The sequence below is a fragment of the Anolis carolinensis genome, unplaced genomic scaffold (assembly GCF_035594765.1).
Source record: "Anolis carolinensis isolate JA03-04 unplaced genomic scaffold, rAnoCar3.1.pri scaffold_10, whole genome shotgun sequence".
NCBI lineage: Eukaryota > Metazoa > Chordata > Lepidosauria > Squamata > Dactyloidae > Anolis > Anolis carolinensis.
In genome coordinates this window covers 16,599,168-16,626,241 of record NW_026943821.1, presented here as the reverse complement: position 1 = coordinate 16,626,241, position 27,074 = coordinate 16,599,168, and the positions used below count along the sequence as shown (strand labels likewise).

The following is a 27,074-nucleotide window of genomic DNA, read 5'->3' as shown; positions in this document are numbered from 1 at the left end:
CCCTTTTACCAAAAGTATTTTATTGGTTCTTGTGTTTTGGCTGGGTGCAGGTCAATACATTGTTATGAAACTACTGTTGCTTTTCCCCAAAGGCTCAATGTTTTTGATTAAATACTTCATCTCTATAAGGAAGGGGCAGCTATTCCATTTCGGACTGAAATTTGCTGTGTGGAATATGTCACTTTTGAGTCAAATCTCTATGCTGGCAAATCTATGTTTTAAAAAAAGAACAATGCAAATTCAAAGTATTGGGGTTAGCTAGAGATCTAAGCCATGGGAAGGCACCCTGGTGCCCTATAAATGTTTTGGGCTATGCTCTGCCAGTAGGAATTTTAATCCCAAACAGCAGGTTGCCCACTCCATATTTATACTATGTACACTGTTAATAAGGTTTAGTTTTCACCCTGTAGAATGTTAGTACTGGGATGCAGTTGTTTTCAGCTGGACAAGAGAAATTATGGTGTATTTTTGGGAACAGGTGACGGTCCTTTCCTTGGTACTCATTAAGTGTCTCTGAAGCGAGCCAGTTCAGACGGTGTGCCTAATGGATATCCAAAGGCTGATTTTAATTCTGTTCTTCAATAGGAGTGGATTTTAGATTGAGCTAAAAAAATGAAGAAAAGAGAATCCATTATAATACATATCAAGTTGTCTTATTCCACAACTTCAGGAGAAACAATAAACCCATAATTCAGTGTCCAGTGTTCAGTTCTAGTGTCCAGATTTATGATTCTTTCACCCTACACAACTATAACAATTTGATATCACTTTGCATGCTAGTGCTCCATCCTACAAAAGAGCAATATGTAATTCCATGATGTATTTAGAATTCCCTGCCAGATAATTTTCATGAAACCATGTACAGTAGAGTCTCACTTATCCAACATAAATGGGCCGGCAGAATGTTGGATAAGCGAATATCTTGGATAATAAGGAGGGATTAAGGAAAAGACTATTAAACATCAAATTAGGTTATGATTTTACAAATTAAGCACCAAAACATCATGTTATACAACAAATTTGACAGAAAAAGTACTTCAATACATGGTAATGCTATGTAGTAATTACTGTATTTACAAATTTATCACCAAAATATCATGATGTATTGAAAATGTTGCCTACAAAAATGCGTTGGATAATCCAGAATGTTGGATAAGCGAATGTTGGATAAGTGAGACTCTACTGTAGAAGTACAAATGCCAGGATTCTGTAGGATGCAGCCACATAGAGCAGAGCAGTTGAAATTTACAGGATTTAAATTTGTCATGATCTGTTAATATGATCTACCCAAAGCTTGGCTAAAGTGGAATGCAACCTGCATTTTATTAGGTAGGTGCCCTTTCCTATTAACTGACAAATCCTCCAGACTATTTTTTATATTTTGTTTGAATTCTGTGGAGAATCCTTACAGTCCTGTCCTTCCAGACAGGGGCTCCTGCAACCAAGTAATGGAAAACACTCTTACCATCCCCAATCCTAACCTTATATTTATACCCTTATAATAATAATAACTTTATTTTTATACCCCACCTCTATCTCTCCAAAGGGGACTCAGGGCGGCTTACATGGGGCCAAGCCCGAATAAAAACAATAGCAATATAAAACACAACAATAGACAAAAACATGCACAATCATAAAAATTTAAACATTAGCCAATAAAAACAAATGACAAGAACTAATAAAAACATGGATTAAAACGGAGAGGTTGTAAACGTAGACTGGGTAAGGTGCACCATATAAATATTGTAAACACGAGGTGACTGATAAAGTGCTGCAAATTCTTGGAAGTGCAAATTGGGATGGGGATAGACCCTGTGTCTATTAGACATGTCCAAAAAATAGTTTTGAATCGTATATCGGAATTATTTCGGATTGTTCTCGCTTTTTGATACGCATTCCGAGACATTGTCTCACAGCGCAACCAGCAGTGTAATTCGAACCATTGTTGGCCCATTCTCTAATTGTCTCTTAATGTTTCATTAATTTCCCCCCAAATTTTTTTTAAAATATATTTTAAAAAATATTTTAAATTTTTTTTTGTTTCTGCAACCTACCTAGAATGGGAGCTTAGTGCAGCCTAACATGGCTGCCACTCCCCGGCCAATCAGAAGCTTCCACGATGGACGCAAAGGTGTGGGCTAGGGTTGATGAGGATAGCTCAAGAAATGAGGGTGGGAGAGCCCTGTAAAGGCCCCCCCCCCCCGGTTCCTTTTTTTTTGGCGATTGCGCATGTGCGTCTGCCATTTTAGAAACATTTAGAATCATTACGAACTTTCAGAAATATCCGAAATTTTTGGGTGAAAAAATCGGAAATACTTTCTATATCGAAGCGCCAGCGCCCCCTACTTTAGAAACGAGAATTGAAACATTTTTTTCATCGATCGGACATGCCTAGTGTCTATATCAAGTTGACATAGGTAAAAAGTGCAAACAAGAATGGTCACAGATACAGATTGCTATGGGGATGAGCAATATTTATCTAAAGGCCTGAGTAAAGAGCCAGGTTTTCAAGCTCTTTCTGAATGCTACTCTTATTCACTTGTATGAGTAGGGAAAGTGTTTGTCTATTCAGAGATTTTTGTCTCTACCTCTGTCACCATCTATGTACCATCAACCATAGAATCATAGAGTTGGAAGAGACCTCATGGGCCATCCAGTCCAACCCCCTGCCAAGAAGCAGGAAATCACATTCAAAGCACCCCTGATAGATGACCATCCAGCCTCTGCTTAAAAGCCTCCAAAGAAGGAGCCTTCACCACACTTCGGGTTCCATTGGGTGCATCTATGAACAAAGATGGGCATGTGCTAGGAAAATTGAATTACTATCATTTCTGTCTTGACATACCATTTTCTGTTGCTGCAGTGACTTTCCATTGGCTAATGACCTCTGTGATGGTGTGTGCTACCCTACCATCCGGTAGCCGCAGGTCATCTGAGCCATGACCGTTGAAGTTCCCACAAGATCTGGACACTTTGTTGGCTAAGGTTCCACTAATGATAATTGTTACGTCTCCTTTAGAACTGTAGAGAACTTTTACATCAGATCCATAAGACACCTTCACCATGTCCTGGACCACACTAAGTGATAACTCCTTTGAAGGTTGGGCTGGGAGATGCACTGGTTGCCCATTCACCTACAAAAATACAGAGTGGCAAATTATAAGGAAACACCAACAGCTAGTTGCATTTATTTAACTAAGGAAAGAGGAAAAGATGGTAAGCAGTTGTAAAGATGTTAAGAACACTAAAGGTAGTCAAGGTTGCTCTAAGAGATGTGTGGAGGCAAGAGTGATAAGAGGTGAATGACTGGATCTAGGTTTAAACTGAAAACATAGAAATCAATGTGATTTAGGTTAGTTATGGGGGTTTCTGGTGGCACAGTGTGTTAAAGCGCTATGCTGTTGAACTTGCGGATCAAAAGGTCCCAGGTTCAAATCCCGGGAGCGGAATGAGCGCTCGATGTTAGCCCCAGCTCCTGCCAACCTAGCAGTTTGAAAACATGCAAATGTGAGTAGATCAATAGGTACCGCTCTGGCGGGAAGGTAACAACGCTCCATGCAGTCATGCCGGCCACATGACCTTGGAGATGTCTATGGACAACGTCGGCTCTTTGGCTTAGAAATGGAGATGAGCACCAACCCCCAGAGTCGGTTACGACTGGACCTCAAGGGAAACCTTTACCTTTACCTTAAGTTAGTTATTGCTAAAAAAATCCCATTTATTTAATCAGTCAGTCTAACTGTAGCACAGGGCCTGTTTAATGCCATTCAGGTACAAAGCCCTGTTGGAGACTTACACCAGATAATGCTCCTTCTATCCCCCTCCAGAGCCACTTAGTGGATGGATATTTACTATTAGCTGAACCTGCTAATAGTCTGCTTTTAATTTGTTTTTACTAAAGCATGTTTTTAACTTGTTCTTTTATCTGACTTTTATGGGAACTGCGATTCCCCTTTTCGGGCACCTGTGCCCATTTCTATATATTCTGGTCATAGACCATAATAAATTGCTGATACTGATACCAGATAGATGTGTTGATTGCAATGGCAGCAGTGTGTGTTATGTGAAATTACATAATTCCTCTTTGCTCAACATGTAGAAATGTAATGGGGATAGCAGATAGTCCTTGCTGCTCAGTAGCCTTCCTCCTCTCACTATTTAAATGCTCGATCATTGTACCTGGCTGGGGTTTAGGAGAAAGATGCTGGCGGTAATTCTTGGAGTTACAAAATTAGTGGATAGTGCTTTATATCTGATCAAAATAAATAAAGGCATACATGCATACATACATGCATGCATACATACAGGTCCTTTAATGGAACACAAAGAATGAGTGAATACTGAATACTGCTGCCTTTTGATCAGATCTAAATAAATAAATAGGTCTTTTAACTTCTTTAAAATTGATTAGGATACTTTTTTTTTGTATCAGGAGCAACTGGAGTTGCTTCTGGAGTGAGAGAATTGGCCGTCTGCAAGGACGTTGCCCAGGGGACGCCCGGATGTTTTGATGTTTTACCATCCTTGTGGGAGGCTTCTCTCATGTCCCCACATGGAGCTGGAGCTGGTAAAGGGAGCTCATCTGCACTCTCCCCGGGTGGGATTCGAACCTGGCAGCTTTCAGGTCAGCAACCCAACCTTCAAGTCATGAGGCTTTTATCCCCTAGGCCACCGGAGGCTCCTGATTAGTTAGCAAAATGTATATTCTCCTACATAAAAAGTAGAACACTTTTTCAGAAAGAAGTTGACACAGAAACAGGAGGCAGTGGCTGGAACATGAGTTTTGTCAATGCCTGTTCTCAGCTTCTTACCGAGACTGTATTATCTTGTTTTACTTGCACAATAAACTTGTGGAAGTAGACCGTGACAGAGATAACCATGGATGTAGCGCACTGGGGGCACTTGTGCAACTGTACCACCACCCGGAACCAAGATGGAGACTGGGCATCATTGAGCACTGAGATTTCATAGGACCCTTCAACAGGAATCTTTCCAGAGACACCATCATAAGACGTGAAGACGTTTTTTTGGGCGATGGTGCAGTGGCCTTCTTTCCGAACACAACTCCATTTGGAATTAATCAAGGCACAGGATTCTCCAGATGCACAAGGGAGTGGCTTGCACGATACCCGGCCTTGGTTCGGACAGATGCATTCCTCCATACAATTGGGTGTGATTACCTTTACACCAACCTGTTATTAAAAAAACAAATGAACAGTTGAATTGGGAATAATAGCATGACTAAGGACCTCTTCATGTGAGCCTTTTGGGTCATGACGTTGCACTGCTAAAGGGAAGGTGTGCAGGGCGGTTCTCATCTTATTTCACCATGACAGTTATTCCACAGTTATTTGTGAAATATTTTGACCAGATGAGTTATAATTAATATTGGTTTCCTATCCCATCAAACTAAGGATTTGGATGCCTTACATTTACAAAGGATACTTGATCTCACCTCTCCTTTGCTCACATTCTTCTGGGATCTATACAATTCCCATTAAGTGTCTGCCTTCTTGCTACCCTGTTTCCCCGAAAATAAGACATCCCCAGAAAATAAGACCTAGTAGAGGTTTTGCTGAATTGTTAAATATAAAGCCTCCCTCGAAGGTAAGACCTAGCAAAGTTTTTGTTTGGAAGCATGCCCGCCGAACAAAACACCAGAGCATGCAGCATCGGTAAATGTACGTACCATAAAGTGTTGTACATGGAAATATTGGTAGTAACAAGAAATTCTTGATAGGATTCACAGTTTGTCTGGTTATGCTGGTTTGTGATGACAACTACTGTACAGTATATAATAAATGTTCATTTTTTGTTCAACAATAAATGTGAATTCTTCTTCATGGAAAAATAAGACATGCCCTGAAAATAAGACCTAGAGCATCTTTGGGAGCAAAAATTAATATAAGACACTGTCATATTTTCGGGGAAACACAGTCTTTCTTGTTACTTAACCCTGATAATTCTGCTGCTTCATTTTGCACCTTCAGTCCTTCCAAAATAACCTTCATTACTGGCAAGACTGATCCTTCCTTAAACTTACATCATAAAATCTCAGTGGCTATAGATCTTACTGGTATTCCAGCAATTTGCTGCTGTGTGGAAAAACACATTAGGACAAGAATTCAGACAAGAATTAATGTGCCCCATTTTGTTCCTTTCTTCAGCAATCTGAAATGTGCTCTTTGCAGAGTATTCTGAGAAATATTTTGTCTCAGCTCTATATAAAATGCAAAGCCAACTAACTGAAAATGCAGTCTTGATGGTAGGAGGTGGCAGCAAAGGCCAAACAGAATAATCGGATGGTTATATTCTCCATTGAGCCTGTTGCCTGCAGGCACCATGGAAGACCCTGTCCAATTGCCAATGTTGATGCAACATTCATCAGGAAGAAAGTGACTTCAAACTACCAGCAATTATTCTCTATCAAAGCAACCTTCAATACAGGGATGGAAAACAATGCGCTACTGACACTTGCCTTAAACCACATGCCTTTGTGGAAGCACCGGCACTGGTTGATGGGAGCACAATGGTATCCTGCTAAAAAGTAACCCTTATTGCACTGACAGCCTTCAGCGCATAGGTTGGGACACTTGGTGATGCTGGTCACTTCTTTGCATCTGCTGGGACAAGCCCTGGTACAGAGTTCATAGTGACTGTTGGCTGGGCATTTCATAGCTGCAAGGAAGATTAAGGGACAATAATTATTACATGAAAGAAGATCACAGAAAGTGCTTTTTAGAAACACAAGAACATGCTTTAAACAGTCAACCTACTGGTTATTTGAGCTTGGTATTAATTACAACCAGACACCTCCAACATCGATTGCATTAACTCAGCCTTTCAGACATTGAATGATAATTCCCAGCATTCATTGATATGGAAACTAGGACTGCTGGGAGTGATAGTCCAACAATATCTGGACAGCTTCACTTCTGCTCTATGGGATGCAACAGAGCACAATGCCAACACATGTTCCCTTTTATGTCAGCTCAAACACAGAGGTGACTTCAAATGTTTCCTTTAAATACCGTATATCAGGGGTCCTCAAACTTTTTAAGCCGAGGGCCGGTCCACAATCCTTCAGACTGTTGAGGGGCCGGATTATCATTTGAAAAAAAAATACAAACAAATTCCGATGCATACTGCACATGTCTTATTTGTAGTGAAAAAACAACAACAACAAGAAGAACAATGAAAGAACAATACAATATTTAAAAATAAAAACAATTTTAACCAACATACATTTATCAGGATTTCAATGGGAAGTGTGGTCCTGCTTCTGGCCAATGAGATAGTCATGTTAATTAGGGTTGTTGTTGTTGTTGTTGTTGTTGTTGTTGTTGTGTGCCTTTCAGACTTTGGGCGAGCCTAAGTCTAAAATTTATTTTTTTAATATTTATTTATTTACTGCATTTATTTACTACATTTGTATCACACCATTCTCACCCCAAAGGGGACTCAGAGTGGCTTACAAATTATATGTACATACAATATATTATATTATTAGCATAGCACAATATTAGCATTATATATTACTATATTGAACTATACCACTATACTGTAATATTATTAGTAATATTATTACAGTAATTATAGAATATATAATTAATATTAGTATATGGTATTATTATTAGTGTTATCCTGTATTACCTAATAATATTATTTTCAATATTATATGTATATACAATATATTATATTATGAAACTGAGGGCGGGGGCCAGGTAAATGACCTCGGAGGGTCACATCCAGCCCCCGGGCCTTAGTTTGGGGACCCCTGCCGTATATACTTGAGTATAAGCCAACGCGAATATAAGCTGAGGCACCTAATTTTACCACAAAAAAACTGGGAAAACATTGACTCCAGTATAAGCCAAGGGTGGTAAATTTCAGAAATAAAAATAGATACCAATAAAATTATATTAATTGAGGCATCAGTAGGTTAAATGTTTTTGAATATTTACATAAAGTTCAAATTTAGGATAAGACTGTCCAGCACTGATCAAATCATTATTCTCATCTTCTTCAATGTAAATGTGTTTATGTATCCTTTTAATAATAATACAGTAAAATAATACATGTAATAATAATAATAATAAAATCAGAGTGAAATAATAAATGTATTAATAATAATAATAATAATAATAATAATAATAATAATAATAAGACTGACAAAGTTCTGGAACACAACACACCAGACCTCACAGTTGTGGAAAAGAAAAAGGTTTGTTATTGATGTTGCCATCCAAGGTGACAGTCGCACTGATGAAAAACAACAGGAAAAACTCAGCCGCTATCAGGACCTCAAGATTGAACTGCAAAGACTCTGGCAGAAACCCGTGCAGGTGGTCCCGGTGGTGATGGGCACATTGGGTACCGTGCCAAAAGATCTCAGCCGGCATTTGGAAACAATAGACATTGACAAAATTACGATCTGCCAACTGCAAAAGGCCACCCTGCTGGGATCTGCGTGCATCATCCGAAAATACATCACACAGTCCTAGACACTTGGGAAGTGTTCGACTTGTGATTTTGTGATATGAAATCCAGCATATCTATCTTGTTTGCTGTGTCATAATAAAATAATAATAATAATAATAATAATAATAATAATAATAATAATAATAATAATAATAATTACAGGAAAATCATACATGTAATATAAATAGAGTAAAATAATGAATGCAATAATAATAATAAGATCAGAGTGAAATAATAAATGTAATAATAATAATAATACCAGAGTAAAATAAATATAATAGTAGCAACAATAATAGGTAAAAATAATAAATGTAATAATACCAATAATAATAGAGAAAAATAAGAAATGTACCATATATTCTCAAGTATAAGCTGACCCAAATATAAGCCAACCAGGACCCTCACCCGAGTATAAGCCGAGGGGGGCTTTTTCAGTCTTAAAAAAAGGGCTGAAAAACTAGGCTTATACTCGAGTATATACAGTAACCAAAACTTTCAGGAGGCTGGGTATGTGGTGCAATGCCTAAGGTGGCTTTCCTTGAAATACCGGCTTGGTAGGACTACTTACGGCAGAATTTTGCAGTTCTCCAGGGCTGGATCTGAATGCCAGCAGCTTGGCAAGCAGTGACATAGCCATGTATAGCTCGACAGAGGATAACAGTGTTCCCTCGTGCCTTGCAGAGATCATGCACACAGTGGTTATAGAAGACTGTAGGATTGATAGTAGAATAACAGGCACTGAAAGGTCCATTTGCTTCCTGCAATATGCCGCATTGGCTGGTGTGGACAAAGCTGGATTTTTGGCTCACGTGGCAAGGCCCACAGACTGAAGATGCACAATCCTCCTTGCAGGCTGCCTGGATCCCACCCACTTTCCAAGACGTTGCAAAGTGTGAAATGCTTGTGGACGGCTGTCCACTGGGCAGGAATAAGTCATCCCGGGGCCTGCCATTAAAATTGCCACACAAGCCACACATCTGGCCATAATATGCGTTAGGCACTTTGACAATTAGGTGGTAGAGTTGGTCAAAGGAGACAAATAAGCCAAAGTCTGTTTGAATCACAATGTTGTCACCATGGTAGAACACCCACATGCCATAACCTTCCAGTTGAAAAGGTAAGAAGGTAGTAGCTCCATTCACCTGTGGCAATGGAAATGGAGAGTTAGTGGGAAGCAAAGAGATACATCCTCAAGTGGTCACCCTCTGCTCTGATTTCTCCAAAGCAGATCTTTGGAAAGTTGCGTTCTCCAATGGTAAACCCATCTTGGCTGAAATGGGAGCATGCCTGCCTGGCCCCGCTTCTGACTCACAAATCCTTTTTCGGACACTGAGTTTTTGGTGGAAAAATGTGATCAGTTGCGGACTGTCCTTCCCTTCACAACCACAAAAAGAAGGTAAATAATCCTTGCCCCTCCCCATAGCTATATCTCTCACCTCCACTGCAAAGACAAACTGGACCCTTTTTCTATATGATAGAATTATTGCAGTTTGACACCACTTTAATTATCATTGCTCAGTACTACAGAGTCCTAAGAGCTGTAGTTTCACAACCAGAATGCTGGTTCCTCACCAAACTACAGCTCCTAGGATTCCAGAGCATTGAGCCATGGCAGTTAAAGGGGTGTCAAGCTGCAATATTTCTACAGTATAAATGTGCCTTCTGATGCTGGCACACTTACCTGGAATTAAATCCCATTGAAATCCTAATGGAATTTTGCTTTCTATCTACGCTTTCTATCCACATGGAAGGTATAGTTTCTCCATACCTCACAACCTCTGAGGATGCCTGCTATAGATGTGGGTGAAACGTCAGGAGAGAATACTTCTGGAACATGGCCATGCAGACAAGAAAACATACAACAACCCTGTGATCCTGGCCATGAAAGCCTTCAACAACACATCAAAGAATGATATTCCACCTGTCCATCCACTCCACAGAATCTTACCAGGACAATGCCTCTCTTTTCCCGAAAGACCGAGATTGTGTTCTGATAGGCAGTGACTGACACAACTTTTGTAACTGAGACCTTGCCTTTGGACCGGCTCTCATTCTCCACGTTGACAGAGAAGGCTGGAACAGAACTCTTGAGAGCACAGCTCTTAGCCAGAATGTATGAGCAGTTGCTCTGGAGATCGAATGTGGTTCCATCAAAGGTGATGTAGTGTGGGTCGCCAGCCACATGGCATGCGCCACTGCTTTTAGAGCCAAGCCCCTGACACTTGTGGACGCCGTTCATTAAACGACATTCTTCATTAGGACCGCAGGAAGAACGGTGGCAGTCCATGATGCCGCCTACTTTGCAAACACATCGTTCCTTGCAGAATCCATTGAGGTAGAAAGCCTCATCCGCCTTGTAGTAGAAGCCTTGGTGAACACAGCCACACTGGGAGATGGGAACACACTGGTTGCCACTCAAGACGAAACCTTCATTACACTCACATCCCTCGTGGCACTTAGTAGTGCAGAGCACCGGGTTAAAGAGGCTGCGACATGTCACAGGGCAACTGCTGGCACAAACTTTGTAGTGGCTGTTGGCTGGACAGTTAGGTTCTGGAGGGACACAAGAAGACATGAATAGCACAACTGGATCCTATTCCATCATATGGCCCAAATCAAGCAATTTGTGGTTCTCTATATATTCTTGGACTGCAATTTCCATTATCCCTCATTCTTGATTATGCTGACTATGGCTGAAAAGAGCAGCAGTCCACCAGTAGCTACAAATTATTCATCTCTATTCTATGTACCATATATATTCAAGTTTAAGCCGTGTTTTTCAGTCCTTTTTAAGGGCTAAAAAAGCTCACTTTGGCTTATACTCGAGTGAGGGTCTTGGCTGACTTGGCTTATTCTCGAGTATATAGGTAATCAGAGTTGGACAGTCTTATCTTAAATTACAATTTTATGTAAATATTCAAACACATTTAACCTACTGATGCCTCAATTAATGTAATTTTATTGATAACTATTTTTACTTTTGAAATTTCCCACCCTGCATTTCCCACCCTCATCTTATACTCGAGTCAATAATTTTCCCCAGTTTTTTTGTTGTAAAATTAGCTGCCTCGGCTTATATTCAGTTTGGCTTATACTCGAGTATATACGGTATATCATTCTCCTAATTAAAGGTAAAGGTTTCCCCTGACGTTAAGTCCAGTCATGTCTGACTCTGGGGGTTGGTGCTCATCTCCATTTCTAAGCTGAAAAGCCGGCGTTGTCCGTAGACACCTCCAAGGTCATGTGGCCGGCATGACTCAATTTATTTATTTATTTATTTACAGCATTTATATTCCGACCTTCTCACCCCGAAGGGGACTCAGGGCGGATCACATTACACATATAGGCAAACATTCAATGCCTTTTTAACATAGAACAAAGACAAGACAAACATGGGTCCGAACCGGCCTCAAACTCATGACCTCCTGGTCAGAGTGATTCATTGCAGTGATTCATCACAGCTGCTCTCCAGCCTGCGCCGCAGCTCAATGGAGCGCCGTTACCTTCCCGCCGGAGCGGTACCTATTGATCTACTCACATTGGCATGTTTTTGAACTGCTAGGTTGGCAGAAGCTGGAGCTAACAGTGGGAGCTCACTCCGCTCCCCGGATTTGAACCTGGGACCTTTCGGTCTGCAAATTCAGCAGCTCAGTGCTTTAACACACTGGGCTCCCATTCTCCTAATACCTTCACCTAAATCTTTTCATTTCATTTTAAGCCAATTTTGCTACTGCTTAGGTGAATTGCTATGGGGAAAAAGAATTATAGTAGAGTCTCACTAATCCAAGCCTCGCTTATCCAAGCCTCTGGATTATCCAAGCCATTTTTGTAGTCAGTGTTTTCAATACATCGTGATATTTTAGTGCTAAATTCGTAAATACAGTAATTACTACATAGTATTATTGCGTATTGAACTACTTTTTCTGTCAAATTTGTTGTATAACATGATGTTTTGGTGCTTGTTAGGACATGGAACAATGGCTTCAAACTACAGGAAAGGAGATTCCACCTGAACATCAGGAAGAACTTCCTCACTGTGAGAGCTGTTCGACAGTGGAACTCTCTCCCCTGGGCCGTGGTGGAGGCTCCTTCTTTGGAGGCTTTTAAGCAGAGGCTGGATGGCCATCTGTTGGGGTGCTTTGAATGCGATTTCCTGCTTCTTGGCAGGGGGTTGGACTGGATGGCCCATGAGGTCTCTTCCAACTCTACTATTCTATGATTCTATGATTAATTTGTAAAATCATAACCTAATTTGATGTTTAATAGGCTTTTCCTTAATCCCTCCTTATTATCCAAGATATTTGCTTATCCAAGCTTCTGCCGGCCCATTTAGCTTGGATAAGTGAGACTCTACTGTACCAAAAAAAAGAACTGAGAAAACGTGGCAGGAATTAGGCATTAGTTTATGTAAACCTGTCAACCAAGAACTTACTGCAGAGATGGGCAGATCTCCATTCATCAACCATGGCACCAGCTGCTTGGCATGCTGCAGCATAGGAGGAAAGGATGTGACAGATTACACTTATATTGCCCTTATTGGAACAATAGTCAAAGACACAGTCTTTGAAGTACAGTTCCGGTGGCACCTTGCTATAGCACCTTCGGAAGGGCCCCTGTTTCTCTAACAGGATGCCACACTCCTTGCTTGTTCTCTGTGTGTTCTCCATGTTCTGGAAGTCTGGGCAGGCTTTCTTCTCCAACTCAGTGCAGCCTGGGATGTCTCGAAACTTCCAAGTTCTTCCAAAATCTGCAGGATTAGTTGCTGCCCTTCCATTTGGCTGCAACATATCATCATCGGCCTGTCCATTGAAATTGCCACATAAGCCACACAGGTTACTCCTATAGGTTCCTGGTACTGTGACACGGATATTATTCTTCCCATCAAATGTGACAGATAGGCCAAAATCAGTGGTGATGACAACATCCCAGCCCTGGCGATACAGGGAGACTTTGTCGTATTCGATGTTATAAGGCAGGTTGATCAAGAGGCCATTCAGCTGGGGAAGAAAAGAAGTTGAGTGGGTGGGAGATCAAAATACACTGTTTCATGGTATATTTGGTTTTATTGTTCTACTGTTCTTTTGATTTTGTTTACTGTAGTGTATATTTTCTTTTATTGTATTGTTTAATGAGTTATGATTTGTTATTTTATTTATATTTTGTTATGTTGTATTGTTCTGGGCATGGCCCCATGTAAGCCGCCCCGAGTCCCCGTTGGGGAGATGATGGCGGGGTATAAATAAAGTTTATTATTATTATTATTAAATTCCATGAATTGCATTTTTACAGGCAGGAGTTTTGAGCAAAGAAGCTTAGAAGACCTGCTACATTTGAAGATCATGCAGGAATTTATCCAAATTCAGTGGGCACTCCTTCCAAAATTGCCTCCTTAGCTTTTTTTTGAAGTATAAATGACATCCAGTGACCATGATTTTAATGGCAGAGTATAACATAAATGTTCCAAAGATGGAACTTTGCTACGTCTCTCTTCCCAACTCAACAACATTGTTTTAACTCCTGTAGTCCCTCCATGGCCATTCAGTGACTTTTTTTTCATGTCAGGAGCAAAATGAACTTTTCTAATGTCTACTTTATAGCCACATCAGTTCTGCTCTTACAAAAATTGAGCAGTAAAACTAATATTGTGATACCCTCCTTACACATTTTAATCATTTTCATAAGGAAGTATTAGGTGTGCAGAATAACTTTGAGATTTTTTATAATATTATTCTTTTATGGTCCTTTTTTCATTCCTCCCCCCACTCTCTGAATATTCAAGTCCCTGAAATGAGGGGGAAAGGATGAACACATAAACACATAGGAGGAGAACAGCAGAAACTCCTACGGTTTGATCACTCACCAGGACTTGGCTCTGGCTGACAGTAACTGTCATCCCATAGACCTTGATCTCAAGGACTTTGGAGGCCGAAGGATTCTTGAGTCCATTTCTTTCATGCTGAACCAAGACTTGGAAGTGAGTCAGGTTGGCCTTGCTGTGGTGACAGAGTTCAGACAGACGGTAAACACAGGTCCCATAGAAGTCATAGCGCATGCCATCAAAGGTAATATGATGTACTTGACCTAGAGCAGTGCAGGTCCCATAGAAAGTGGGATGACATTTTCTTCTGCCATTGACCACATGGCATTCCTCTGTCTCCTTGCAACGGGACTCTTGGCAGACTACCTTCTTGTCTTGTGCTCTGCACATGCACTGATAATGGCATTGGTTGTCACCCCAGAAATGCTCATTGGGTGCGTAGAGCTGCCCATGATAGACACAACCACATCGGTCTTTGGAAATGCATTTGCCACTATCCAGTACATAGCCTGGCTTGCATTGGCAAGTCTCCACACATGGCAATTTGCAATTCTTTGGCGCATCAAGATCACTACAAGTGGCAGGACAAGCTGAGCCACAGGACATGTATTCACTATAGTCAGGGCAAATTATGTCTGAAAAGAGAAGAACAAAAGAGGTCTATTTTGTAGGAGATGGGATTGAAATTTCTTAGTTAACTATCATAGAAACTCATACATATGTCAAAACTGTATATCCTACCCAAAAACCCCAAACTGGATGAACATATTGGCATTGTGGCAGAGTGTGTGGTGGAGGGATTCTTCTTTCAAGTCTTCTATGGACAGACTAAGATCTTGTCTCTCGCCACTCCACACAGGCAAGGGGATGGTTATTTTTTGTTAAAGTGGATGTCTACACAAGAAGTTGTTCATTAACGGTTATATAAGATACTTGCTGTGCCCAGCCACACGTTGCTGTGGCGTTGTCTGGTGGTGTTGGTGAGAAATGGTTGAGGTAGTGGTGGTATTGAATGTCTGTTGTATGGTTGTCTTTATGTTTAGTATGCATTTGGTTGTTTGTGTACTGTGAAAGTGGTGAGGGTAGAGGGGGTCTATGTCCCTGTGTAGTATTGTATAGTATTTATACGTTGTCCATGTGTTGTGAATGCTTGGATTGTGTCCTGCTGCATAGTAGAAAGGGTTGGGCTGGATTGCCCTTAGGGGTCTCTCCAAACTCTTGTGCCTGCCCCTGGGCTGAGTAGGTTGCTAGGAGACCAAGTGGGCAGAACTTAGCCTTGTAATTGGATAAAATTGGATAAATACAATTATTCCTCTCCCTCTAATTAGGACTTTATTTTTCTTTTCTTTTTGTTGTATCAACCTAGAACCGTGGATGATGGGTTGTGTTGTCAAATTTCGAGGTTGAGGGGCCTGTAGTTTTGTTGTTTTGTCCGCTGCCCTGATGCCATCACTCTTTTATATATATAGATCTTTTGTCACTCTGCTCTCCTGAGCAAAGTGGCAAAATGAGAAAATGGCAGTGGCAGGGCAGTTTGGCTCCCTGAAGCAGTACTGGGACTTCCACCTCTCTGTGGATGAGATCTAAGGAGCTCTGTAATGAATTCCTGAGTTTTATCCTTGGCTTATCCATGAGTCATATCAAAATTCATAATACAGTAGAGTTCTGGTTATTCGACATAAATGGGTGGGCCTGTTGTGACTCAGCAGCCTGAACCTCAGATTGACTCTGATGAGGAAAGAGGGATTCAGGTTCCCAGTCTCCCCGAAAGGCTTGAAAGGCCTGTAGTGTTAGAGGACGAGGAACGGAGAGCGCAGTTTCAGGTTCCCACAGGAAAGGCTGGAGTAGTTGACCCTGAAGCCAGCCAGGTGCATACCGACATGGGAATGGGAGAAAGGAGGAAGGAAGATTCTCATCTTAATGATGAGTCTCAGGGAAATAACGACCAAGCTGACCTTGATGAGTTAGGTTCCTTAGATAGGGCTGAGCGTTTGAAATTCAGAGTTCATCAAAGTGTGAGAATCGCAAATAAAAGGGAGGTGAGGGGGCAGAGAAATGCCTTCATGTTTTGCAAAGAGTATTAAAAGGGGTGTGTTCGGGGAAAAGCCTTTGTCAAAGCAACTCTCTTTCACTGGAGAAGCAAGTTCTAGTTTTCCTGCCGTGTCTTGGAGTCTATTGCCTTCTATGTATCCATGTTCCTTGGAATTTGCCATGCTGTCTTTGGATCTTGTTTATGCCTTATTTCTGTGGATTGTATTTTATAACTGACTTTGGGTGCTTTACTTTTGCTTTTTAAAGAACTTTTTATTCTTTATCTTCAATAAACTTTAAAAACTTAAACCTGTGTGTTAGAGCAAGGTGAATTCCAGCCTGAGGTGTGACAGGACCAAATGTCGAATAACCAGAACTGATGGATAATAGGGAGGTCCTATTATCCCTCCCAGCAAGCCGGTTTAGTGAAGTGCCCTGTGCGCGTAGCTGCCTAGCAATGTGCACGGGGCACCTCCAAAGGGAAGAGTGCTCGCCAGAGGGAGGGGCTCATCCCTACAGTGAGGACTCATCTTAGGGAAGTGCCCTGTGCATGTTGCTGGCTAGCAATGCTCACGGGGCACCTCCATAGTGGCGAGTGCTCGCCGGAGGGATGGGGCTCATCCCTGCGGTGAGCACTTGGCTTAGGGAAGCACCCCATGTACCTAGCAACATGCAAGGGGTGCCTCCAAAGGGGTGAGTGCTTGCTGGAGGGTTGATGCTCGTCCTTACGTCGAGCACTTGGTTTAGGGGAGCACTGTGTACATTGCTGACTAGCAACGCGGATGGGGTACCTCCAAAGGGCCTGGCACGTTGGATCAGGCCCGGCCCAACACGGCACGCTGGCCAGGCCCCCGCGTTGGGCGCCACCTCCCCAGGGGTGCTATTGAGCCCCTGGGAGGCGGGGCCACACCTGGCGGAGGCGGGGCCGTGTGACGCGGAGGCACGGCCAGGTCTGGCCCCGCCTCCTGCGGGGCGCGCCATGGCGCAGCCTGGCCGCCCAGCCAGGGAGCACCCCACGGGAGGCGGGACTGGCCACGCCTCCCATGGCGCGCGCCCGCTGCAGCGGGGGTCCTTTCAGGTTGTGGCCTGGAAGAACTCCTGCCGCAGCTTGGCTGCGCCAGGGTGCGCCCCGCGCTGCGCACCCTGGCCCTGCCTCCCACGCCGCCCACGCCACGGGAGGCGTGGCTGCCCGGCGTGGGAGGCGGGGTTAGGGCGCGGGAGGCGGGGCCAGTCCTGGCCACGCCTCCTGCGGCACAGGGGAGGGGGCGCAAAAAAATATTTGCGTACCCCTTTAAATTTCCTCGGGCCGGTCCTGCGTTGGATAATATGATAGGTCGGATAATCAGAAGTCGGTTAACTGGAACTCTACTGTATTGGACTATAAACATGCCCTAAACTTATACATGACTATATATGTTAAGTAGCTGATACAGGACACTGTCCCAAATTTCTATCTACATGAAGCACTTAGCTGTCTATATATATTAATACAGAACTCCTTTGCAAAATATATTCTCTTTTGGAAACACAGTATAAAAGTCCCCCCATCCAAATGTCTTGGTTGTGTTTATCGTTTGACCCCTCCTTCCACAAATTCCCTCTTGTACTCACTGCAGCCAGTATGTTTCCTCCAGGCAGCAATTTCTACCCCTTCTCTTTGGCAGGCATCAGCGTAAGTCTTTAAGGCTCGGCACAAGATCTGCTTGTAGCCATCAAAGGTACATAAATCAATCACACAGTCATTCAAATAGGGCTTGGGATCAATCACAGCATGGCATGATCGGAAAGGACCACCGGTGCGTTTCGTGATCTGGCCGCATAAGGTCTCGGCGCTGTATTTGCTCACCAAATCTGGAGTACAGCGTATGCATTTGCGGCCACAGCCATGACTACAGGCATGGTCTCCATCATCTACCGTCCAGCTCTTGCCAAACTCGACTGCATTGGTGGCCAAGGCTCCCAAGGATGTTGTAAAGTCATCATTAGGGTTCCCATTGTAATTGCCACAGAGGCCACAAATGTGGTTCTGAAAAGCTGGAGTCACCTTCACAGCAAGGTAATACTTCCAGTCATAGTAGACCTTCAGGCCAAACTGGGTTTCGATCACCAATTGTTCTCCCCGGTGGTACAAGGAGAGTTTCCCATCATGCAAAGAAAGGGGTAAGCGGGAGCGTAGTTGGTTGACCTAGATGATGCAGAGGCAGATGAAGAACTTTTTAAAAGTTAAAATGGAATATCCTATAAAAGAACTGCACTAAAATGATAATCATGCATCCAGGGTGCACTAGGACTAACTTCAAAAGCCCCCTGCAAATTTATTTATTTATTTATTTATTTATTTATTTATTTATTTATAGTATTTATATTCCGCCCTTCTCACCCCGAAGGGGACTCAGGGCAGATTACAATGAACACATATATGGCAAACATTCAATGCCTTGACATAGAACAAAGACAAAGACAAACGCAGGCTCTGAGCTGGCCTCGAACTCATGACCTCTTGGTCAGAGTGATTGGTCTCAGCTGGCTGCAGCTGGCTGCTCACCAGCTTACACCACAGCCCAGCCCAAATGATTGGGTTAAGTTCTGTAAGACTGATCTCTCCCATCTTTAGCACCCTGCTATGTAGAGAAGAGTGGGAAAAAGGGGAAATTATTTTGGGGTATATCTCCCAGAATCCCCAACCAACATAGAAAATAAGTATTGTTGCAGAAGTCATGGAATCATGGCATATGCAGTGCTATAGCTGTATACAGTAGATATATTCCATGTCTAGGAATTTCATTGGGAGCAGCATTCCCTTCTCCCCAGTAACATGCTATGCTGATAATATAAAATATATAATATACATATATATTGTATATAATATACAATATACAATATAATATACAATCATATATAATAATATAATACGTTGTATATACATATAATATTGATAATAATGTTGTAATGTAATACAATATAATACTAATAATGCAATATAATATTAATTATATATTATATATTACATGTAATATTACTAATAATATTACAGTATAGTAGTATAGTAGTATAATACAGTAATATATAATGCTAATATTGTGCTATGCTAATAATATAATTTATTGTATATACATATTATTTCTAAGCCGCTCTGAGTCCTCTTCGGGGTAAGTGGGGTGGGATATAAATGTAGTAAATAAATAAATAAGCAAATATTCTTGTCTGAGTGGGAGGGCCAATGCTTTGAGGGGAAAAAAGCATAAAATTCTCCCTGGGGGAAAAGAGCGGTATATAAAATAAATAAATAGATAAACAAATAAACAAACAGCTCAGCGATGACCAAGCAAGCACAGTGGCTTTGGAATGCTGACTAAGGCTGGGTCTATTATGCCATTAGATCAGATAATACATGCCATCTGATTTGAACTGGATTATATCAATCTACATTGCCATACAATCCAGTTCAAACTAGATAATCTGGATTTTATATGGCTGTGTAGAAGCGGACTAAGGTTGGAGATACACTGCTATATATTCCACTATCTGATTCCAGATTATTCGCTTTAAACTGGGTCATGTGAGTCTACACTGCCATATAATCCAGTTCAAAGCATATACAGTAGAGTCTCACTTATCCAACACTCGCTTATCCAACGTTCTGGATTATCCAACGCATTTTTGTAGTCGATGTTTTCAATACATTGTGATATTTTGGTGCTAAATTCGTAAATACAGTAATTACTACTTAGCATTAATGCATATTGAACTACTTTTTCGGTCAAATTTGTTGTATAACATGATGTTTTGGTGCTTAATTTGTAAAATTATAGCCTAATTTGATGTTTAATAGGCTTTTTCTTAGTCCCTCCTTATTATCCAAGATATTCGCTTATCCAATGTTCTGCCGGCCCGTTTATGTTGGATAAGTGAGACTCTACTGTAATACGGAATCAGAAACTGGATTATGCAGCAGTGTAGAAGGTGTTTAAAGGTTAACACTTAGAAAACAGAGTAGAAGAGAGAAAGCAGTGACTGTCTCATGAACAGCATTGACTACTGGAATAATTTGTTGTAGTTACTACCAATATTAGTGGTACTTCTATTACAATAGCAACAAATATTCAACTTTTAAATCTGGGAGCCAACACAAGCAAACATAATTTTTCTAAAATATAATAAAGTCACATAGAAATGGATTCTTACTCTGACAATGCCATATTCGTACTTGACCATGGAGATATTGTAATTGTAGACCGTGATGGTGACCTGGTTGATGAGAGAGAATGGGGAGCTCTTCTGGCTCTTGGTGAAGATGTGGAAGAATGGTAGTCCAGAACTGGCCGTGCAGGTCTTCACCACTGTGTACGTGCAGGTACCTTGAAAATCATAACTTCGTCCATCGAAGGTGTGATAATGGGGTTGCCCAGAGGCCCAGCACATCGGTTGGATGGGCAAACCTGGAACACATTTGGGTGAGCCATCCACAATCTTGCAGCTAGTTCCCGTCCTGCATTGAATTGCATGGCATGATTGTGCAATGGGCACACATTTGGTAGTACCATTCTCAACCTGACATGCAGTTCCATTTTGGCAATGGATGGTCTCACAGGAAACTTGAATAGGAACACACTGGGGATGGCCATTCTCCAAATTACAGACAGTTCCAGGTCTGCAGTGGAATTGCTCGCAGGAACGTGGGATGGGTACACATTGGGGACTTCCACTAACAAGCTGGCACACAGTTCCCACATTGCAAAGCATAGAAGCACAAGATGCAGGTGATGACACTGCAACACATGATGGCCTGCCATGTACATTCTGGCATGCTGTTCCCTGTTGACAATGAATGCTGTCACAGGAAGATGGAATGAGAACACAGGTTGGGACACTACCGACGATCTCACAAACAGTCCCTTCTTTGCAATGTGAGTTGCCACAGGAGGGAATCAAATGGTTTGAGATGGGAACACACTTGGACCTGCCAGAAATCATTTGACATGCAGTCCCTATGTTGCAGGTGACATTTCCACAGGAGGGTGGGATGGGAACACACTGAGGCCAACCACTCATAATGTGACAAACTGTTCCAACGTTGCATTGGATTTGGTCACAGGAAGGGGAGATGGGAAGACATTTTGGCCGTCCACCATATATCTCACACTTGGTCCCTACATTACAAGTGGCCATTTCACAAGAGATTGGAGCAGGAGCAAGAGTGTGATCTAGAAAGCGAGCAGAAACTGGAATGGGAACAGGAACACATTGGGGCCAACCATTTGTGATTTGACAAACTGTTCCAACATCACAATGAAAGTTATCACAGGACGGTGAGATGGGGAGACATTTTGGCCGCCCACCATATATCTCACACTTGGTCCCTACATGGCAAGGGGCCATTGCACAAGAGGGTGGGATGAGAGCGGGTACAGGGAGAGGAAGAGGAGCAGGAGGGTGAATAGGAACAGGAACACATTGGGGCCAACCATTTGTGATTTGACAAACTGTTCCAACATTGCAATGGAATTTGTCACAGGAAGGTGAGATGGGAAGACATTTTGGCCGCCCACTATATATCTCACACTTGGTCCCTACATTGCAAGTGGTCATTGCACAAGAGGGTGGGATGGGAGTGGAAATAAGGGCAGGAGCAGGAGCAGGTGCAGGTGCAGGAGCAGGAGCAGAAGCAGGAGCAGAAGCAGGTGCAGGCGCAGGAGCAGGCACAGGAGAAGCAGGAGGAGCAGGAGGAGCAGGAGGAGCAGGAGCAGAAGGGTGAATAGGAACAGGAACACATTGGGGCCAACCATTTTTGATTTGACAAACTTTTCCAACATTACAATGGAATTTGTCACAGGAAAGTGAGATGGGAAGACATTTTGGCTGCCCATCATATATCTCACACTTGGTTCCTAGACTACAAGTGGCCATTGCACAAGAGGGCGGGATGGGAGTGGAAGTAAGGATAGGAGCCGGAGCAGGAGCAAGAGGGTGCATAGGAACAGGAACACATTGAGGCCAACCATTTTTGATTTGACAAACTGTTCCAACATTACAATGGAATTTGTCACAGGAAGGTGAGACAGGAAGACATTTTGGTTGCCCACCATATATCTCACACTTGGTTCCTAGTCTACAAGTGACTCTTTCACAAGAAGCTGGAGTAGGATTGGGAGCAGAAACAGGGAGAGGAACAGGAATGGGTAGACATCGGGGCCAGCCATTGCTGATTTGACAAATCTTTCCAGCACTGCAATGTAATTTATCACAAGAGGGCGAGACAAGCACACATGTTGGTTTCCCATTGTATATTTCACATACTGTCCCAACATTGCAAGTGGCTCTTTCACAAGAGGCTGGCATATGAGCAGATGTGGGAGCAGGAATGGGAGCAGGAATGGAAACACACTGAGGCCAACCATTACTGATCTGACACACTGTGCCAGCCTTGCAATGGAATTTATCACAAGTGGGTGAGATGGGAATGCACGTTGCCTGGCCATTGTATATCTCACACTTAGTTCCTACATTACAGTTGACTTTTTCACATGAGATCGGTGCATGGATGGGAACACATTTAGGCCAACCATTACTGATTTTACAAACTGTCCCTTCCTTACATTGGAGCTTGTCACAGGAATGTGAGACAGGGATACATTTTGGACTTCCACCATATATCTCACACTTGGTTCCAATGCTGCAACTAACTTTTTCACAGGAGCTTGGGACAGGGTGACATGTGGGCCAGCCACCAACCATTTCACAAAACGTTCCTTCTTTGCACTGGATTTTTTCACATGAGGTTGGGATAGGAACACACATGGGCCAGTCATCAATAATTTCACAAGTGCTTCCGTTTCTACACTTGATTTTGTCGCAAGAAGGTGGGATAGGCACACAGAGAGGCCAGCTATCAATCATTTTACAAATTGTCCCATCTCTGCAATTCATTTTGTCACAGGACTGTTGGATTGGAGCACACGTGGGCCAACCTTCAACAAGTTTACAAATTGTTCCTGATGTGCAATGGATGTTTTCACAGGAAGGAGGAACTGAAACACATTTCGGCTGTCCATCCACTATGTTGCAGATAGTTCCCACTTGACACGTCAGCTTGTCACATGTGGAAGAGATGGGAATACATTGGGGCCAACCATCAATAATTTTGCAATTAGTGCCCCGAGCACACTGTACATCCTGACATGAAGATGGCAAAGGCACACAGGTGGGCCATCCATGTACTATTTCACAGATCGTTCCCTCTCGGCACTTAAATTGTTCACAAGAACGTGGTTGGGGAATGCACGTCGGTGTTCCATTAATCATTTCACAAACCATCTCCTCTTTGCAAGAAATAGATGTGCAAGATGCTCGCAAACCTGGAACGCAGGTTGGCCAGCCATTTACAATTTTACACACTGTTCCCACTTTGCATTCAATTTTTTCACAGGAATGTGGACTGGGCACACACCTAGGCCACTCATTATCCATTTCGCAGATAGTCCCTGTTGCACATTGGATTCTGTCACAGGATGCTATGGCGGACACACACTTGGGAACATCATCAATGATCTCACATATGGTCCCTTCTTTGCAGTGGATTGTGCGGCAGGAAGGCAGAAGGGGAACACATACAGGCTTACCATTGAGTATCTCACACACAGCTCCCTGTTTGCAGTGAATTTTGTCACAGGATAGTGGGACTGCTGCACAGCTGGGAAAACCATTGACAATTTTGCATTCAGTACCGGCTGTACAATTTAAGCTCTCACACGATGAGCCAGGGATGCATTTGGGCCATCCGTCCACAATATGACACACAGTCCCAACTTTGCATTTCACATACAGACAGGATGCTGACAATGGAACGCAGTTGGGATGGCCACCAATCATCTCACAGATGGTTCCTTTGTCACATAAGATGTTTCCACATGATGCTGCAAGTGGGACACATTTGGCATGGCCATGAAAAATCTTGCATGCAGAACCAGCTTTGCATTGGATTTCACTGCAAGAAGGTTGGGTGGGCACACATTGGGGCAAGCTATTAATGACTTTGCATGTGGTTCCTGGGTTGCATTGAGTGGTTTGGCAGGATAAAGGTGCTGGTATACATTTAGCCCAATTGTTAGTTACTACACACGTTGTGCCTTCTTCACACTGGACAGCAGCACATGTCCTTGGTGTTGGCACACATTTAGGAAAGCCGTCTGATGTATCACATATTGTCCCTTCGAGGCATTGGATCTGATGACAAGATGGTGGGTAAGGAACACACTTTGGCAGGCCATCAACTATTTCACATATTTTCCCCTCGTGGCACTGCATAGTATTGCAAGACTGATGTTCTGGGATGCATTGTGGCTGATTGTGGGTAATCTTGCAAATGTATCCATTTCGACACCTGGTTTCACTGCAGGAATTCTGATCTAGGTTCACTGGAGGGACAATTGCTAGAAAACAAACAAACAACTAATGAAAAATGGAAAACAATCCATAAAAGTACTTCTGAACCCCCACAAAGCCTGAAGGTTTGCTCCAGTGGTTCCCATACTGTGATCCGTGGACCACCAGTGGTCTCCAAGAATTAAAATGTGGTCTGCGGTCTCACTGTTACTACACCGTTGCAATGAGAGTGAGTGGTCTCACGAAACCCTCTTATAGTGCCGAGGCAACGTGTCGGGAGGGGAGAGGCTGACCACCCACAAAAGGTGTGACAACAAGCCTCCTGACTGCTGCTTCTCTTCCTCCTCCCTCCCCCTAGCAGAGCTATTATACGTGACTCCTAGAAGCAGGGGTGCCTTGGTGTCTTCATTTTTAGGCCTGTTCCTGGGGTTATTTGGGATACTGATTCAGAAAATTGCATTGGATAGACCACAACAGCATTAGATTATTAAATATGGTTTTCTGTGGGTGAGCAGATGGCGTCTACTGGACGACATATGTTCTGTATCAGAAAATAGAGATGATGTGGTCTATCCAATGCATTTTTTGTAATCAACACCTCAAAAAACCAAGCCAAATCCAAGTTGACCAAAAACTGATTCATAACACTTTTGATACTAATGTTGGAGAGTGGTCCCTGGTAAAAAAAAAAGGTTGGTAACCACTGCTTTGCTCCATGCTGTACAGTTCCTCTGTTAATCAAAACTCCCCTATATTTTTTAAAAAACTAAACAGTGATGTAATAGCTATCTTTGAATATCTGACGGAATAACACATAATAGATGGAGTGAGTTTATTGTCTGTTGCTCCAGAGACTATAATGAGAACAAATGGGTCAAATTAGTGATAGAGCAAGAGGAAGTTTTTTTCTCTTTAATGCAATGGAATACAAGATGGTGGATTCTCCAGGTTTGGAGATCTTTAAACAGATGTTGGATGGGTGTCTTTCAGGAGTGCTTTAATTATGTCATTCCTGTGGGAAAGAACTCTAGATGACCTTTGTTGTTCCCTGCAATTCTAGGTTTGTATTATTCTATTGCCCAGGAAGTGTCTACTGACAATGTGAGCACTGCTCAGATGGATTAGACATAGGTCCATCTACTCCACCATGTTGTAGCTTCTGGGAAGCCCTGAAAGAGGGCCATCACAGCTGATTGAGGATTGGAATAAAACCCATGAAGGTTCCACACATTCCATTCTTACACATATCACATGCACTAGTTTTTGTATTTTCTGATATGTCCTCCCCCTATATTTTTATGGTGCTGAAAACTTACTCCAGACAATACCCCAAGCAATGGCGCATATATATGGGAGCAAAGTGATACTGGTAGAAGATGCTCCCATGGAAGTTAATATTTGTTATTTGGTAGACTGCCATGCTTCCCTGGTTTGCATATAGTCATAATTCTGGGAAACCATTCCAGTTTTTCTGAAGAAACGAGATGCATACTTACTACAAAGAAGAACAATCCAGGTCCACGGAAGTAACATTGTGGTAGCCCTCCAGTCTGGAAAGCAATAGAAACTGAATTAAACTGGCTACTCAATTCAAGTTTGGAAAATGCTCCTCCAATTTCCACCGGCATGTTCTTCCCAATTTTGTTTTGCATCTGTCTGTGAGATTACCCCCTTTTGTGTATGCATTTTCCAACACGGATTTTTATTAATATTATTTAATCTGGGCATATTGATTTGTACATTGTAAAACTTCTTCTTGTTAATACAAACATAAATCCATCTCGGACATCTGTATGTCTTTTTTTTGGGGGGGGGGGCGTCGTTGTTGTATTATTATTATTATAATTGCCTGAAGATTTGTTTGTACTTACCAGATATGGAGCTCCTCAAGCTACAGCCAAACTGGAAGGCACTTAAGTGCCCAAACCCACACCTTTCAGAATGTTGTGATCCAGTTTGCAACTAAAAACAAAAGGAAAAGTCCATGCATTCAATAAAACAGTCCATATACACTGGATATATTTTTATCCTGATCAAATCATATTACCGCTTTAATCTGGAAACAACTAAACTGTTGAAAAGAAACGTTTAGGTTGTTTGCACAACCACACTGAGATCTCGTAATAAAGGGCAGGATGGACTTATTTTGATAAACCAACAAACAAATATATAAATACAATAGTAGGTTTGTGTGGACCAGGTCTCTAGGGAACTCGTCACATGGATGAGGTCCAGCAATGTGATTTGCCAGCCTCCCTAGTGAATCTGGGCAGCAGGGGGCAAATCCCAGTGCCCTGGCTGCCAGATGATGGTTTCTCATCACATGTGGGAAGCATCGTCCACTGAAACCCAGTGGACGATG

At 42.4% G+C, this 27,074-nt stretch overlaps 1 protein-coding gene across 2 annotated transcripts; it reads right to left on the bottom strand.

Moving 5' to 3' along the window:
- LOC103279898 (cysteine rich eggshell membrane protein-like) lies at positions 1-26,847 on the bottom strand. 2 transcript variants are annotated; one of them, NM_001302556.1, is given in 12 exon segments: positions 1-604; positions 2,846-3,134; positions 4,812-5,192; positions 6,479-6,678; positions 9,050-9,623; positions 10,430-11,034; positions 12,914-13,478; positions 14,342-14,934; positions 17,942-18,515; positions 20,516-24,759; positions 26,209-26,262; positions 26,584-26,674. In NM_001302556.1, coding segments are annotated over 11 exon segments (8,088 nt in total). In that variant the 5' UTR covers positions 26,246-26,262; positions 26,584-26,674; the 3' UTR covers positions 1-578.
- Positions 26,848-27,074: the final 227 nt, after the last annotated feature.

Excerpts from the sequence above, each read along its gene's own strand:
- LOC103279898 (XM_062962035.1), bottom strand. The coding sequence starts at position 26,245 with ATGTTACTTCCGTGGACCTGGATTGTTCTTCTTTGTA. Across the intron at positions 13,479-14,341 it reads TCAGCCAGAGCCAAGTCCTG|CTGAATGGCCTCTTGATCAA; the intron begins GTGAGTGATCAA and ends TTTCTTCCCCAG. Across the intron at positions 9,624-10,429 it reads AAAAGAGAGGCATTGTCCTG|GTGAATGGAGCTACTACCTT; the intron begins GTAAGATTCTGT and ends CCATTGCCACAG.